This window comes from Misgurnus anguillicaudatus, chromosome 17 (assembly GCF_027580225.2).
Source record: "Misgurnus anguillicaudatus chromosome 17, ASM2758022v2, whole genome shotgun sequence".
NCBI lineage: Eukaryota > Metazoa > Chordata > Actinopteri > Cypriniformes > Cobitidae > Misgurnus > Misgurnus anguillicaudatus.
The window spans coordinates 27,169,538-27,184,650 of record NC_073353.2 but is presented as its reverse complement, the minus strand read 5'-3'; the positions used below and the strand labels follow the sequence as shown (position 1 = coordinate 27,184,650).

The 15,113-nt window shown below is 38.1% G+C and overlaps 1 protein-coding gene across 1 annotated transcript in view; it reads right to left on the bottom strand.

The window, feature by feature from the left end:
• Nucleotides 1-78: 78 nt before the first annotated feature.
• Nucleotides 79-15,113, bottom strand: part of dop1b (DOP1 leucine zipper like protein B) — a 39,385-nt gene continuing 24,350 nt past the window's right edge. Inside the window, exons 17-39 of the mRNA XM_055214906.2 lie at nucleotides 14,228-14,425; nucleotides 13,447-13,599; nucleotides 13,270-13,370; nucleotides 12,975-13,165; nucleotides 11,258-12,896; nucleotides 11,047-11,146; nucleotides 10,800-10,967; nucleotides 10,586-10,711; nucleotides 10,370-10,504; nucleotides 10,229-10,284; nucleotides 9,399-9,503; nucleotides 9,116-9,182; nucleotides 7,047-7,200; nucleotides 6,856-6,938; nucleotides 5,397-5,506; nucleotides 5,135-5,284; nucleotides 4,927-4,988; nucleotides 4,710-4,838; nucleotides 4,495-4,631; nucleotides 4,352-4,407; nucleotides 4,125-4,262; nucleotides 2,205-2,337; nucleotides 79-1,453 (exon numbers count right to left, since the gene is read on the bottom strand). Coding sequence (XP_055070881.2) covers nucleotides 1,199-1,453; nucleotides 2,205-2,337; nucleotides 4,125-4,262; nucleotides 4,352-4,407; nucleotides 4,495-4,631; nucleotides 4,710-4,838; nucleotides 4,927-4,988; nucleotides 5,135-5,284; nucleotides 5,397-5,506; nucleotides 6,856-6,938; nucleotides 7,047-7,200; nucleotides 9,116-9,182; nucleotides 9,399-9,503; nucleotides 10,229-10,284; nucleotides 10,370-10,504; nucleotides 10,586-10,711; nucleotides 10,800-10,967; nucleotides 11,047-11,146; nucleotides 11,258-12,896; nucleotides 12,975-13,165; nucleotides 13,270-13,370; nucleotides 13,447-13,599; nucleotides 14,228-14,425 — 4,446 coding nt within the window. The 3' untranslated portion in view covers nucleotides 79-1,198. The remainder of the gene's footprint in view (nucleotides 1,454-2,204; nucleotides 2,338-4,124; nucleotides 4,263-4,351; nucleotides 4,408-4,494; nucleotides 4,632-4,709; nucleotides 4,839-4,926; nucleotides 4,989-5,134; nucleotides 5,285-5,396; nucleotides 5,507-6,855; nucleotides 6,939-7,046; nucleotides 7,201-9,115; nucleotides 9,183-9,398; nucleotides 9,504-10,228; nucleotides 10,285-10,369; nucleotides 10,505-10,585; nucleotides 10,712-10,799; nucleotides 10,968-11,046; nucleotides 11,147-11,257; nucleotides 12,897-12,974; nucleotides 13,166-13,269; nucleotides 13,371-13,446; nucleotides 13,600-14,227; nucleotides 14,426-15,113) is intronic.

Sequence of the window (15,113 nt, the reverse complement as noted above, 5' to 3'; positions counted from 1 at the left end):
CATTTCTGATGCATCAGCAGATGGCGCTGGAGCTCACTAAATTTCTCTTGCAAAAATTGACTGACAGGTTGTGGGGGAGTCATTGTTGGAAACATTTTTAATTGTTTTACTTTAAAACAACACAAAGTTTTTATATTTTAAACACAAAAGCACAAGAATGAATGGAGGTTCTATTTATCTAAGCAGTACATTTAGACAAAATAATTCAATTATTAAGCATATAAATTGCTTTAATATTTTGTTTTTGATGAGACTGTAAGCAATTACTGTATATGCATGCATCAAATCTGCCTAAATTACTGAGCTCATATTATAGTACAAGGAAAGATGTTAATTTTGTGCATCTTCAACATTTATTTTTAGGCACTTTAATCATACTGGCTTGAGAATTTAAACAGGACAAAATAGCATATTAGCGATTAATTGGTTTCTACAATTAAAGTCACAGCATTAAACGTCTTTGAGGTCTTACAAGTGAAACATTCCCTTATGTCAAGAAAAAAATTGTGCATTGCTATTCCTTTAAGGATAGTGGATACTTTTAAAGATACTGTTAACGTTAAAGAAGACATATTTAATATTTACATACAAATATTTCAAATTTAATACTCATTACAACATATTATCTTTATGCCATATAAAGCAGAGTAAAAGACAAGACAAAAGAAAGCCTATAAACACTGACTGTCTGGTACATACATTACACTGTCAATATTTTCCAGCAGATAAATCAAACCCAATATGTGACTCCCTGAGACAACATAAAGGATATAATTTCCACAATCAGCCATACAGAAGAACCCAGAAGGTCAGATAAAGTAAGCAAAAATACTAAAAATATACAAATGAAAGCTTCACAGGCAAAGCAACAAGCGTATCATCATGCTATTGCTGAGAGATGGGTCACTCATGTTTAATTTGACCCATTTAGTAATGACACCAAATAATAATGAATAGTAATGGAATGCAGAGAATGTTTGGAAAACCAAAGTGAAATACAAAGATGACATACATTCACCACATGGGAGACAGCAAAAGTCATATACAGTAGCATGTCTGAGATGTTTAACCATTTATAAATTGTACATTTCATTTAAACTCATTATGCTACAACGAAAACGCAAGTTTAGTATAAAAGACCAATGACATAAATAACAGAATCTTTCCGTTTCCAAAGATGTCCAATTTTAGGGATCATCTAACTCTCCATTCCGTCGAGGAACTCTCCTTCAATGATGTGCTCGAGTTGTTTTAGGATCCTGTCACTGCTGGGTGGTGGGTAGACTGCAGCATAACGTGGGAGGGGTGTGGAGGGGCCGGAAGAGCCATTAAACGAACAGCAGAGGATATTGAAAAATGGCACAAGATCCATGACTGAAGTGAGAGATCGGAGCGTGAGCAAAGGAAACTCCACACCATCTGTGCTCGACTCCCCCACTGTTCCATTCAGCTCCTATACACACACACACATATGATCAAGACATTTATACTCTCTGAATTAGGTGTATGTCAAGCCAAGTCAAAAAGCTTTATTGTCATAGCAGTGCAGTATGTGAGACAACGGTCCTCCAGGACCATATTGCTACATACAGACACCACGAGATACTGTCATTTTCAATGCTTATATCTTGTAAATGCGAATTTTGTCAATGTTTCGCACAATGCTAGTTTATATAAATCCTTAAGGTAAACATATTCAAACTAAAATCCATAATTTTCACAGGGACTTGTGACTTAGTAAGACTTAAAGGCGGGTATGTTTCTTTTAAATGCAAATGAGCTGAACTCTGCACTAAATGGCAGTGCTATGGTTGGATGGTGCAGATAAGGGGGCAGTATTATCCCCTTCTGACATCACAAAGGGAGCCAAATTACAATTACCTAATTTTTCACATTCTTGCAGAGAATGGTGTACCAAAACTAAGTTACTGGGTTGTTCTTTTACACATTTTCTATGTTGATGGAAGCACTGGGGAGCCAATTATAGGATTTAAACATGGAAGAAGTCAGATTTTCATGATATGTCCCCTTTAAGGTTAAACTTACTTATAGTAATAATAAAAAACTAAAAAATATATAGTAACTGTTGCTTATAGATACTTATATAGTATCTATAAGCAATAGTAATTGTAAATGTCATGTGTACTTTACAGATTGCTAAATTACTGTGACTGTATTGTATACACAGTGTGTGGAGATCTTACCCCATAACGTCGATTTATTCCATCTAGTATTCTGACAACATGAGGTTTACACTCCTGTTCTTCTTCCAAAAGAGTGTTTTCTGGTCCATCATAACGGTCAACATCTACTTCAGGAATGAAAGCCCAGCGATACCTACCATATACATATATAAACATGACTATTACTGGATCATAAACAGTACATTTAAAGGTATGGAAAAGATCAAAGGTTTTTTTAACATATTGAGGTCACTTTTACTGTTGAGGCAAGCAACCATGACAGTCCGTTCCGAATAATTGGGATAAAACATCAAAATCCCTAATAAGAGATTATTATCCATAAGAGATACAGTATTTAAGTATAAAGCTCTATGTAACATTGACTATTGAATTAGAGAGGGTTTTTTCACTGCTCCCATCTCGGGTTGCCGACACCTACGGGACCGGCTAGCACAACTGACAAAGGAAAGAATACATTTATGTGCTCATTCTTAAGTTTGCAATGTTTTTGTTGTCAGCACATTACAAACCCGCTTGTGTGGATTTTTATAACTCAATCTGCGGCTTATTTCGGAAGTTGCGTCCTCTGGAGTTTGCATTTATGGGCCATTGCGGTCTCATTTAAGCAACTGTGATAACTGGCAACCAAGCGGTCGAAATACGCTATTGGGTAAATTGACAGTGGGCAGGATCACACAGAAGACTCATAAAAAAAATGGCTACAGCATTGTTTTGTAGAGAAACAGATACATGAAGTTAGCATGTTACCTAAATATATATGTATACAAAGTACAATTTTTCAGAAAATTTTTTTTTTTAGACAGAGATATATTTTTGCTGTGGACAATAACTCACAAGTGTGGTCTATCAATACCAGGTGAAATTTTGAAAAAATGTAAAACGACTATAATATCACTTTGAACATAAGCAGCGCATTGTTACTTTTGACCCTGACAGCTGGGACGAAAGTAACACAACAACATAGATTTTTGAGTTACACTTGTTTTTAGTAAATATACATGAGCTTGCTAATATGTAACTGCAAACATATTTTGTCATTTATCTTTGCAAAAAATTGTGAAATTACATTTTCATTTTAAATTTCAATTTTATCAAATGTTTCAAAAGCAACCTGACAGTACAAACTGGAATTGTTGAGAATAAAACATTTTTCAACAGTTTGAACACTATAAAATTAAATTAAATCAAATTAAAATAATATACATAATGCAACAGTATTAGCATCGGGACAAAAGTAACAAGTGTTCTCCTGACATTTAAACCCAATTTACTTTTATTTTGAAAAACTCAAGAGAGGTCAAACTTCAAGATGTGTTACAGCACTAAATGACCCGTAGATTAATTAGTACTGTAGCACATGAAACAAGAAACACAACGCTTTATAAGGAAAATATGACAGTTTTAGGAATTTACTCATGGTTGAAAACAGTTTTCTGGACCTAGACGCGCAAAACAGTGAGAAAATAATGCAATATTTTTCGGCTCTATCAAGGGTTCCTGCTAAAGATGCTAGCATAGTTTGGAATGCAAATGTTATCAGGGCGTCCCGCGTTACTTTCGCCCCGGTTCTCCCTTAGTATTCTTTACAGTCAAAAATTTACACACAGCTCCTTTAACAAAAGCGGCTTAGGGACACAAAAACTTTTATTCTGTTAAAAGACATTCAGAGCTTATCTGTCAATACAATAGAGTAACATGAGCCTTTTAAATGATGACAGAATTTTCATTTTATTTTTGACTAAAAAAGTCAAAAATAAACTACTGTTTGCATATATCAAACACTGAAATTAGAAAATGTACTCTAGGAAATCTAAAATTTGCAAAGAAAAAACTTCATAATACTGATCAATTAAAACTTCCTTTTATACAGTATTTCTCACTGACAAACATCCAAAAACACTGTTCACTGCTGCAACTTACATTTGAAACAGGGGCATCTGCTCAGGTGGGAAGGACACTGCAGTGTCCAGAAACTTGCAGGCTGACAGGTACATATCCAACTCTGCCTGTGTGAAGCACAGTGGACTATTCTTATCATTGCCGCCCCGTAATTTACTCCTATAAAAATGAAAACAGTATCAAGTTGAGATGGCAGGACAAATAAGATAAATATAAGCAAATGCAAACCAGGATTCAGTTTGACTCACTTTGAAACTTCTTTGTCTTCAAGCAGCATCTTCTCTAGGCGGTTAAATACGCGAATCTAGAATAAGAGACAAACTTGCATCGCTGGCTATTCATAAATAATCAAATCAAAAAGTCAAGAAAATAACTCTGCTATAGTTCTCACCAGCTCAGTCACCATGATTGGCCAAAGTGAGGTAAGATGTTGTGGTGAGATCCTCAACAAAAGAACACGAAACATGAAGAACATCTGAGCTGACACTGCTGGGGTCTGTCCCACACGTAGGTTCTCTGTTAAACGCTCTAAAAACAGACATATATTACACAAATAAAGGTGACAAATATGTACTGTATATTCGTTTGACACACACAGGCTGATACCTTGTATAAGAGGCAAATAGAAGTGATACTGGTCGTTCTCTCCACTGAACATGGCAAAAGCTTGACGCTTCAGTAACATGGGCTTCTGCTCGGCGCTGTTGAACAGCTTCAAAGAACTGCTTTGCATACCTATACGATACAGATCCACGCAATACAACTAAAATATCGATCTGAAGTGATTATTATGTGCATAGATTAAATGTGTGCATATGCTCACTCATCAAGTCTTTGAACATTGTCTTCTCATGAGTCAGTAGATGGTCTATGATGGATTTCCAACTAAAGCACAATATGAGATTTAAACATCAAACTGTTGATAGGTTCATAAAATAGGCATTTTAAAGAGTTTAAAGAGTCAGCATTGGCGTTAACCATTCAAAATCCAGATGTATGTGTGAGTATAAATGTATGAGCGTCCATCTTACTGGGAGGTACACGAGGATTCCATTGTGAAAAACATTGGGTCCATAAAGAGCTCCAGTACTTCCTTCTTCCATGCTCGCTTTGTGTATGCATATCCACTCAGATTGCTCAACAACTGAGCACCCGCACAGAAACTAGGCATGTTGTAGGCACTGCGAGGTAGACAAAATAAGATAGAAAAACCAGAAATAAGGTTATGGTTAAAAAAATACTGACTATCATCATTCTTATAAACAGAACAATCCCTAACACTTTTATAGTTACCTGTGATTTTTCAGATAGGGAAAAACATAATACATGAGACGAGAAATAAGAGGCACAGCTTTCTCTTTCTCATCACTGCGATAGACCATGTCCAAAAGAGGAGCCAGAACCTACACACAAGTAAACATAAACACACACTTTTAATCTGTTGTGAGTATGTGAATATTTTCAAAAAAAGTGGAATGTCCCTTTAAAAATGTAAAATAAATCTTTGGTGTCCCCAGAGTACATATGTGAAGTTCTTGCTCAAAATACCATATCGATAATTTTTTTATAGCATGTTAAAATTGCCACTTTGTAGGTGTGAGCAAAAATGTGCCATTTTTGGGTGTGTCGTTTAAAATGCAAATGAGCTTATTTCTGCACTAAATTGCAGTGCTGTGGTTGGATAGTGCAGATTAAGGGGCAGTATTATCCCCTTCTGACATCACAAGGAGAGGCAAATTTCAATGACCTATTTTTTCACATGCTTGCAGAGAATGGTTTACCAAAACTAAGTTACTGGGTTGATCATTTTTGGGTTGATAGTAGCACTGGGGACCCAATTATAACACTTAAACATGGAAAAAGTCAGATTTTCATGATATGTCCCCTTTCAAGGGAAAGTTCACCCAAAAATGAAATCTCATCCTTATATTGTTCTAAACCTGCATCAATTTCTCCGTTCTGATGAACACAAAAGAAGATTTTTTAATAAATAATAGTAAGCACACAGCTTATGGTAACCATTGACTTCCATAGTAGGAAAAACAAATATGATTAAATTTAATGGGTACCATCAACTGTGTGCTTACCATCATTTATCAAAATATCTTCTTCATTATTTATCACAATACTTTCAGAATATTTTTTTTCCTACTATGGAACTCAACGGTTACAGTCAGCTGTGTGCTTACAATCATTTATCAAAATATCTTCTTTTGTGTTCATCTGAAATAAAGAAACTTATTTACAGATTTAGAACAACATGAGGATGAGAAAACAGTGACAGAATTTTCAGTCATTGTTCAACTATCCCTTTAAAACCAATATAATTAAACGCAATAAACAATAAGGTTACAATAAGGTTGTGAACAAACAATGAACAATATCGTTTTTCAGCATCTATAAATTCTTGCTAATGTTAGTTAATGTTAGTACAGTTATTCATGTTAGTTCATGGTGCATTAACTAATGTTAACAGTTTCAATGTTTTTTATTTTTTTTTTATAATATCTTAGTAAATTCTAAAATTAACATGAACTAAGATTAAAAAATATTGTTCATTGAGAGTTCATGTCAGCTAATGCACTAACTAATTAACTAAATAAAAGATAAAAGTATTACCTATTTTTCTTTATCCAAAACACAACACTTTTATTATCTTCTTATGACTTTTATTTTGCCCACCTCACTGATTCCCCCTCATTACTTTAGCAAATTTTGTGCTCATTTCTATGCAAAACCATTTGTATCTTACTTCAGCCAGCAGAGCCAGAGCTTGTACACTAAATACAGATGGAGCTGAAGACGACACCATAGTGTTGCCCTGACCTGCAGCGTCTGAGATGAAGAAAAGAGCATTAGAGACAAACCTGCCACAGATGCAACACTAGGAATTCAACCTAGACTGTATAGTATCTGTAAGAAGCATTTTCTCTGTAGGTTTACCATCAAAGTCGTTGACATCATGGTCATCTTCTTCTCCCTGAAGACAGACTTGAGGTTGAGCTTTCACTTCCAGGTTACGACTCAGCCAGCTGGTTTGCTCGAGAGATGAGCCGGCCACACCTCCCACTGCCTCTAATATGCGCTGGCTTACTTCCTGTTCAAAGTAAGGGAGAGCGGGCACAAATGTATAGCTTTTTGGCTTTGGCTCTATCATTCTAAAATATTTAAGTTAGATTAATAATTTTTTTTACACAAACACACACATCTCTGCTACAAATGAACACTTAAAGTTTGTTACTGGGACCTACTGTTATCATATAGGGAGTACACTGAAAGTGACAGGAGTGCAAACGTTACAACTTACCCCATAGGTGGGGTTTATTGTACCAAACAGAGGGTTTGCTGTAACACCTGCTAGAATATTTTGTTTAAACACAAATAATTCAATAAAAATCTGTCTTTACTAAAGGTAGGTATTGTTTATATATCTGCCTATAATAGATAGATATCCACACATTTATCCATCCATGATCCTTCATCTAACCATCATTGTATTATGCATTAATGCATATTAATAGATATTTTTGAAAGGGCTGCACAATTAACACAAAACAAATCATAATTGTCAGTTATCCCCTGATATTGTATTAACAGTTATCATTTTGATTAATAGTATTTACATTGTTTTCATTTCATTATCATTGTATACCTGAGGCTTAAAGGAATATTCCATTTTCTCAAAAGAAAAATCCAGATAATCTACTCACCACCATGTCATCCAAAATGTTGATGTCTTTCTTTGTTCAGTTGAGAAGAAATTATGTTTTTAAGGAAAACATTACAGGATTTTTCTCATTTTAATGGACTTTAATAGACACCAACAATTAACACTTAACTCAACACGTAACAGTTTTTTTCAATGGAGTTTCAAAGGACCACAAACAATCCCGAACGAGGCACAAGGGTCTTATCTAGGAAAACGATTGTCATTTTTGACAAGAAAAACAACAAACACACACCTTCAAAGCACAACCGCTCCTCCAGATCCGGTCCAGCGCGACCTAACATAAATGCGTAGTGACGTAAGGAGGTCACGTGTTACATATATAAAACGCACATTTGCGGACCATTGTAAACAATAAACTGACACAAAGACATTAATTAGTATCAGTTGATATACAAGAACGTAGAAACGGTCCTCTTTCAACACACTTGTAAACACTGGGGCGGAGTTTTGCGTTTGTCTTCTGTGACCTCTTGACGTCATGACGTATTGCGTGGGGTCACGCTGGCGCATCACGACCGGATCTAGACGAGAAGTTGTGCTTTAAAAGTTTATATTTGTTATTTTTCTTGTAAAAAAAATGACAATCGTTTTGCCTTGGGATCGTTTATAGACCTTTGAAACTCCGTTGAAAAAAACTGTTACGTGTTGAGTTAAGTATTAATTGTTGGTGTCTATTAAAGTCCATTAAAATGAGGAAAATCCTGCAATGTTTTCCTCAAAAAACATAATTTCTTCTCGACTGAACAAAGAAAGACATCAACATTTTGGATGACATGGTGGTGAGTAAATTATCTGGATTTTTCTTTTAAGAAAATGGAATATTCCTTTAATTGTAACACTGTTTTACAACTAACCCCGCTGTTTAAAAATTTTTCCAATCCCAGCCATCAGTTACTAGGAGTTGTTTTAGGTAACATGACAGTGATTATAATAATATAAGGTTGGATTTGATGACTTACAGACCCAACTCAGAAATCGAAACATAATATAAAGATTAACTTTCATGCCCCAAAATACTCTTTGTTCAATATCTTAATGAAAACACATCAAAACTTTTCACAAATTCGCAGGAGATCATCTTATGACAGTAAGAGAAAAAGACCAAAAGCACAGATTGCTCGGCCCTGTATAAATATGTAAAAAATTATCCCTGCGTTAGTTTTACAATAACTGTGTAAACAAACCTTAACAGGTTTGCGCATAGTGTAGTTTTTTTGCGTACTTTGCGCAATTCCGAGAAGAATGACTGTTTACATAAAGCATTAAGCAGTGTTGGTCTTACCTGCAGTTCTCTAGTATCCCTCTTGTTATCCATATTGGGAAGTCTATTTACACAGTCATTAAGAATGCTGCAATGGTAAAACAAATAGTCAGTTCAGTGCTTTAGAGGACCTTTCACATTTCAATAGTATCTAACAACCATAAGAATGGCATGTATTGCATAAAAGCTCTCTATAATGCAAATGAACTGAATTTGGAGACGACTTCTTTTGGGGATGGAAGTATGAACAGGAATAGGAAGAGTGATGCTTTTCATAGCTGACACAATAAATTAGTTTATTTACCCAAGGAGCAAGAAGTGTCCAGGTGGGGCAAGGTTAAGCTGGACCGATTCTCTGAGCAGACAGAGAAGACCGTTGATGTTTTCCTGAAGAGCCTGAGCAGGAAGACTGAAAAATCCAACAAGTAGGACATTACCATCAGAGATGTTAAATTAAGGGGAGATTCCACTTAAAAAAAAAAAAGATAATTTTCCAGCTCCCCTAGAGTTAAACATTTGATTCTTACCAATTTGGAATCCATTCAGCTGATATTACGCACTGCTCGAAAAAAGTCTTCTTGGTTACTTTCAATACCAGGGGACTATTTTCGGGCAGTGCGTAATATCACTATGTCTGCTGCAGCCATGTTACATCAGCAAAGTCCTTGATTATTACGCCAGAATGAGAGTATAGTTTCTAACCATATCTTTCCCCGAAAATCGCAATTTTAAATTTCTGTCGGTCTTAGTACACGATGTAACTACAGAAGAGTCAAGTTTTAAATAGGAAATATATTGAAACTCTTTGGTTATTTTTTAGCGCGATGCTAATGGTCTAATCAGATTCAATGGATTGTGCTAAGCTATGCTAAAAGTGCTAGCGCCAGAACCGGAGATCAGCTGATTGGACTCCAAAACAGCAAGAACCAAATGTTTAACTCCAGGGGAGCTGGAAAATTTGCACATTTTCAAAAAAAGTGGAATTTCCCCTTAAAAAAAACATTGGAGGCTGTTTTCCTGTGTACTTTTATGGTGAATGATGTTTTGTTTGCTTTCATGGTGAATGGCTTTAGATGATGGCTAATAAGATTAGGTACACCTAAAACAAAGGATGACATCAGTGGAAACTGTTACCTTTTAATGTAGACATAGCTGAACTGTAGCATTGGAATGTCAACTAATGTAGCCTTCTGTTAGGGAGAAAAAGAGTGGATATCAATAGACGATGTGGTTCAGTAGTGTGTTTAAATATGTGTTATTACATGTGTGCAATACCTGGTCTCCTTTGATCTGATGGGGTTTCTTCACCACCTCTCTGATAAGTTGTAGTATGGTGTCAGTACGGAATGTGTTCAGTGCCTTCACCAGGTCCACCAAGGTCATTTGGGAATCACTTGCATCGGGCAAAATCTATGCAGGCATATACATAACATAAACAAAATAGAATACATCACTCCAGATATTAAGGTAGAGGTGTAGCTCTATGTTCACCTTTTTTCTGGAACATCTTTTCCGGCTCCTCCTGCTACTCCACACGGCAGCAACAGATGCCATAACCTGTACCCCGAACTGCTGAGTCAATGGCATCAAAAACTCTAGAATCTTCTGCCTTAAGATCTACAGAGGACAAAAGCATATACATATGCAGCAGTGAACGAAATAATCTAAAAACAATGTACTTTGTTTACTTCGGTATCAGCTATACCTTTGTGCCCTTAAAGTACACAGAGGTGGATGAGACTCTGCTGCTACGGGCGGAGTCACAGCCCTTGACCACACCCCAGAGTAAGGCCATGCTGCTAATCATGTGCGGAAACTCATCCAAAACGGCATTGCTAGCATTTCGCAAGTCTGGAACATCACAGCCGGGAGTCTACAGACCAAAAAGGTGTATAAGTCACATTAGTGCTGACTCATCAGATAAGGTTAAGTAGGGAACCTTCAGTTCCTACCTTCTTGTGGTCAAGGAGGCAGTAGTGTGCAATAGTGGTAAGTCCTTCTAGTAAAGTCAGAGGATAATCAGGTGCTATGTTCTCCCTCTTAAGAATGCTGCTACACAAAGAAAACCACATAATATTAAAACAACATCTCCTTATCAATAACAGAACAAACTCGGATAAAATCCAACCCAGGCTCACACAGACACACCCACACATGAATTACTTGTGTGAAGTCTTGACTCCGTCATGCTCATGCTGTTTAACAAGCTCGTCCAGGTTCTTGCAGATCTGGCCAATGATAGGCGATACAATGATGGCCAGTGATCGCCCTAAATATGGCAACACTTCGCATAGTAGAGTCACCCAGGCTGGGTGCATGGCACAGCCGTACTGTGGGTGCAAAGCCCGGGCTGCGGCTGACACAAACATGCCCTGAGCAGTGATAGGCTGACTGGATACGTAACGCACTGCTTTGATAGACTGCTGGAACATCACTGCTGTTTGCCACTCTCGAGCCAAGGCTGAAGTAGGAGGTTCTGCACGCCGCTGTTGGTTAGTATCTTGATTATGTGATTTGGTGTTTGGTGGACACACGTGGTGTTCCAATACAATAAGAACCTTGAGAAGCTTCAATAGGGCAATCTGGAGCGGATGTTCAGCCCAAGTCCCATCTCGACCGAAGTTGATCAGACTCTCCTCCGAAAGCTCCCCTCCATGTTCTATTTGGTCTTCCTCAGGCATGGCATGCTGGTCAGGCCGCTCACCCCGTTGGCAGACGTACATGGAGGCAGAAAGGGTAAGGAGAACATACTGTTGCACCTTGTAGCTCCAAAGAAGGTTAGCCACCGCCTCCAGATTAGCACTGGACTTTTCTTCCCCGATCTGAGCCTGTTGGGCCACCCTTACCAATTGGATCATCAACTCAGTAAGCACCTCCACACTTTTAACCTGAACCTCCCGATTGTCCTGGAGTTGCTGGGTGGGAACATTAGCATAAGAGGGATAGTGAGAGCGGAGATAGCGCAGACAAAGGCAGGTGAGTAGCTCTAGCAGGAGAGTTGGTGGTGAAGAAGGTGAAGAAGGAGATGATAGTGGCTGAGATTGGTCGGGAGTGGCTGCACTTGGTGGGGTTGAGATTTGCAGTTGTCCATAGAAGCTGCCACCATCCTGAGCCTGACGGTGCCTCTGAATAAGGTTTTGGATGAGGTTGAGATGAGCGGTGGAGCTGCAATCCAGAGAAGTATTGGAGAGAGCATCTACAAACGGCCCCGCACTCGTCCGAAGTATGGTCTCTAAAATACTGAAGGCATAGAGAATGCGGCTGCTCTCATAAGGCTGCTTATAGAGTAAAACATGATGAAACAATGAATCCACTGCCTCTCGTCTCTCCTTCTGTCGCTTTAGCTGCCGAGATTTGGCGATGGCCTCCAACTGTCCATCGTCTTCATCGCTTGACAACGAATCAGAAACCTGAGTGCGTTCTGAATCTACCCTCTTCAGGCCATTGATCACACCCTCTTCCTCTACGCATCTATCATCGCGACGCTGCAAGTAAGGGGCGGAGCTTGAGCTGGAATTTTCGGTGGAGTTTTGAGCACCGCTGGTGTCTGCAGATTCAGTGTGTTCGCTTTCAACTTCTTCTTCCGGTTCTTCTTCATCCTCTCCCTCAGTTTCCTCACTTTCACTTTGGGACATTCCTGGTGATTCCGAGGGCGTTCTCATTAGTTCCGGATCTCGTTCCAGCTCTGCCCATAATGCTTCACGGTCTACTACAGTGATGTGAGGGACAATTGTGTCATGTGCTTCCTCTCCGGAAGTTTTTGTGGTGGATCTGTCTTTGTAACTCACTGCCTTTAAATTACCTAAATAACAAACAGGAAAATCAAACCACATGAATGCAAATATTAGCAAACATACTGTTCAATTAAAATATTCCATACCGACTGAAAGATTTTGTTTGACGCTCTGTATCGGTGATCTTTGTGTTCTTGGATTCAACAGTAAGAGCAGAACTGGTTCCAGGATACGAACCACATCACCAAGAGAGAGAGCCCGCACCAACCAGTTCTGTGCTGCAGCGCTAATACTACCATCCCGATTGTTTAAGCTATCTAGCACCACAAACAAAGACCTGAAAATACAGAGAGATCCAAAGAACATTAGGTGGATCTGACACCAAGCGGTGATGCTAGGAAGGAACAAAAACTCAATTTGTATAAGAAATATGCAGCAGACCTGTCAAAAGATCGGTTGAGAGAAGTGCTGTGATTTGTCAAGATCTCTCGCGTCAGGTGCCACAGAACTGAGAACCTATGGAGTGCTTCCAGACACACAACCTAACACAAATACATACACAGTTACATAAGGTTTATGACGAGTGTATAATTTGTATTAAATTAAAAAAGGCAGTACCTTGTCTCCGCTGATCAAACCCATGCAGATGATGTCCTCACAAATGGTTGCAGATGGAGCCAAACAATGAAGCCGATAAAAGAGCTCCACAAAAGATACGTGATGCTCCCTGCGTTCTGGGTCTAACTGAGCCCATAGCACCTGAGATACACGCTGCAACAGACAAAAAGTGAGAACTACCACAGTGTCTATAGGGAAAATCAGGTAAACACAAATTAATAATTTTATGTTAAAATTCTTGGGAGCCAAAATGGCGAAGCTCCAAAAAGTACATCCATCCATCATTAAAGTAATCCAAATGACTCCAGTGGGTTAATTTATGCACTATAAAGCCAAACAATATGCTTGTGAGAGAAAACAATTAATATTTTAGCAATCAATATGTCGCATATCCATAGCTACATCGAGATCAGCACAGCAAGTTCAAATATGGCAGTATGTCTATAACATTGCACCTCATTGGTTCTCGCACGTCTCATGATGAAACATGGATATGACTACATATCGTTATCAACGTGCCAACATATTTTAACGTATTACTCAGATACATAGATTTTTAATGGAGGGTCAGAAAGCTCTCGGACTAAATACAAAACATCCCACACTGTGTTCCGAAGATGAACGGAGGTCCCACGAGTCTGGACCGACATGAGGGCGAGTCATCAATGACACCACTTTCATCGTGGGTGACCTATCCCTTTAAATTACCCATGTCCATTTGATATTCTTTCCATTTACAACATGACAAGCTACAGCATCATGAAAAAGTAATGCGTCTTACCAGGTAAAAGTCTGTGGAATCCTCTATAGTTTTAAGAACATTAGGGTAGATGGGAGGCAGGGTGACCATTTGCAGCTTTCCGCTGAGTGGGTTAGCATCACAGTTCCTATAACGCTGGTTCTTATCCTGAATGACAAGAGCTAAAGACTGCGAGTGATTGATCAGCTCAAGAAGAGACGAGATGGCAACATGTTGCACCTTGTAGATGCACAGAAGACATAAAAATCATTAAATTAATAAAAGGGAAGGCAACAATGGAAGAGTAGAAACACTTTTAACATCAAAATGGATACACTTGCAAGTTTCACATGTGACATTTGTAAATTAGTCTTTTGTGTGTTGACTCTTGTAAACACTGTCAGCACTGCTACAGTATATTTGTTTTGGATATTTTCCTGCAGTCCTGACATAACCTGCTTGATATGGTTTTGTAGATGTGCATTTCTTTTCTTTTCTTATGAGATTATGTGGATATGGGCAACCACCTGACCACTGTCTTCCATATTTTTCATAAACTGTAATCTGCGTGTTGTTTTGTAATAAGTAGCCCACAACTCTATGCAGTGGTGTAGTGGTGTCTGGAGAAGTGGGTATACTCTTAATTTATGCCCCCAGTAGAAGTGGGTATACCCCCTGCCATCAAATAAAGTGGTGGGTATACTCCGTATACCTGCATATACCCTGCACTACACCACTGACTCTATGGCTATGTAATTTAGTTAAAGACCCAATATTATGCCAATTTTTACAAGATGTAATATACAGTCTTGTTCAAAATAATAGCAGTACAATGTGACTAACCAGAATTATCAAGGTTTTTAGTATATTTTTTATTGCTACGTGGCAAACAAGTTACCAGTAGGTTCAGTAGATTCTCAGAAAACAA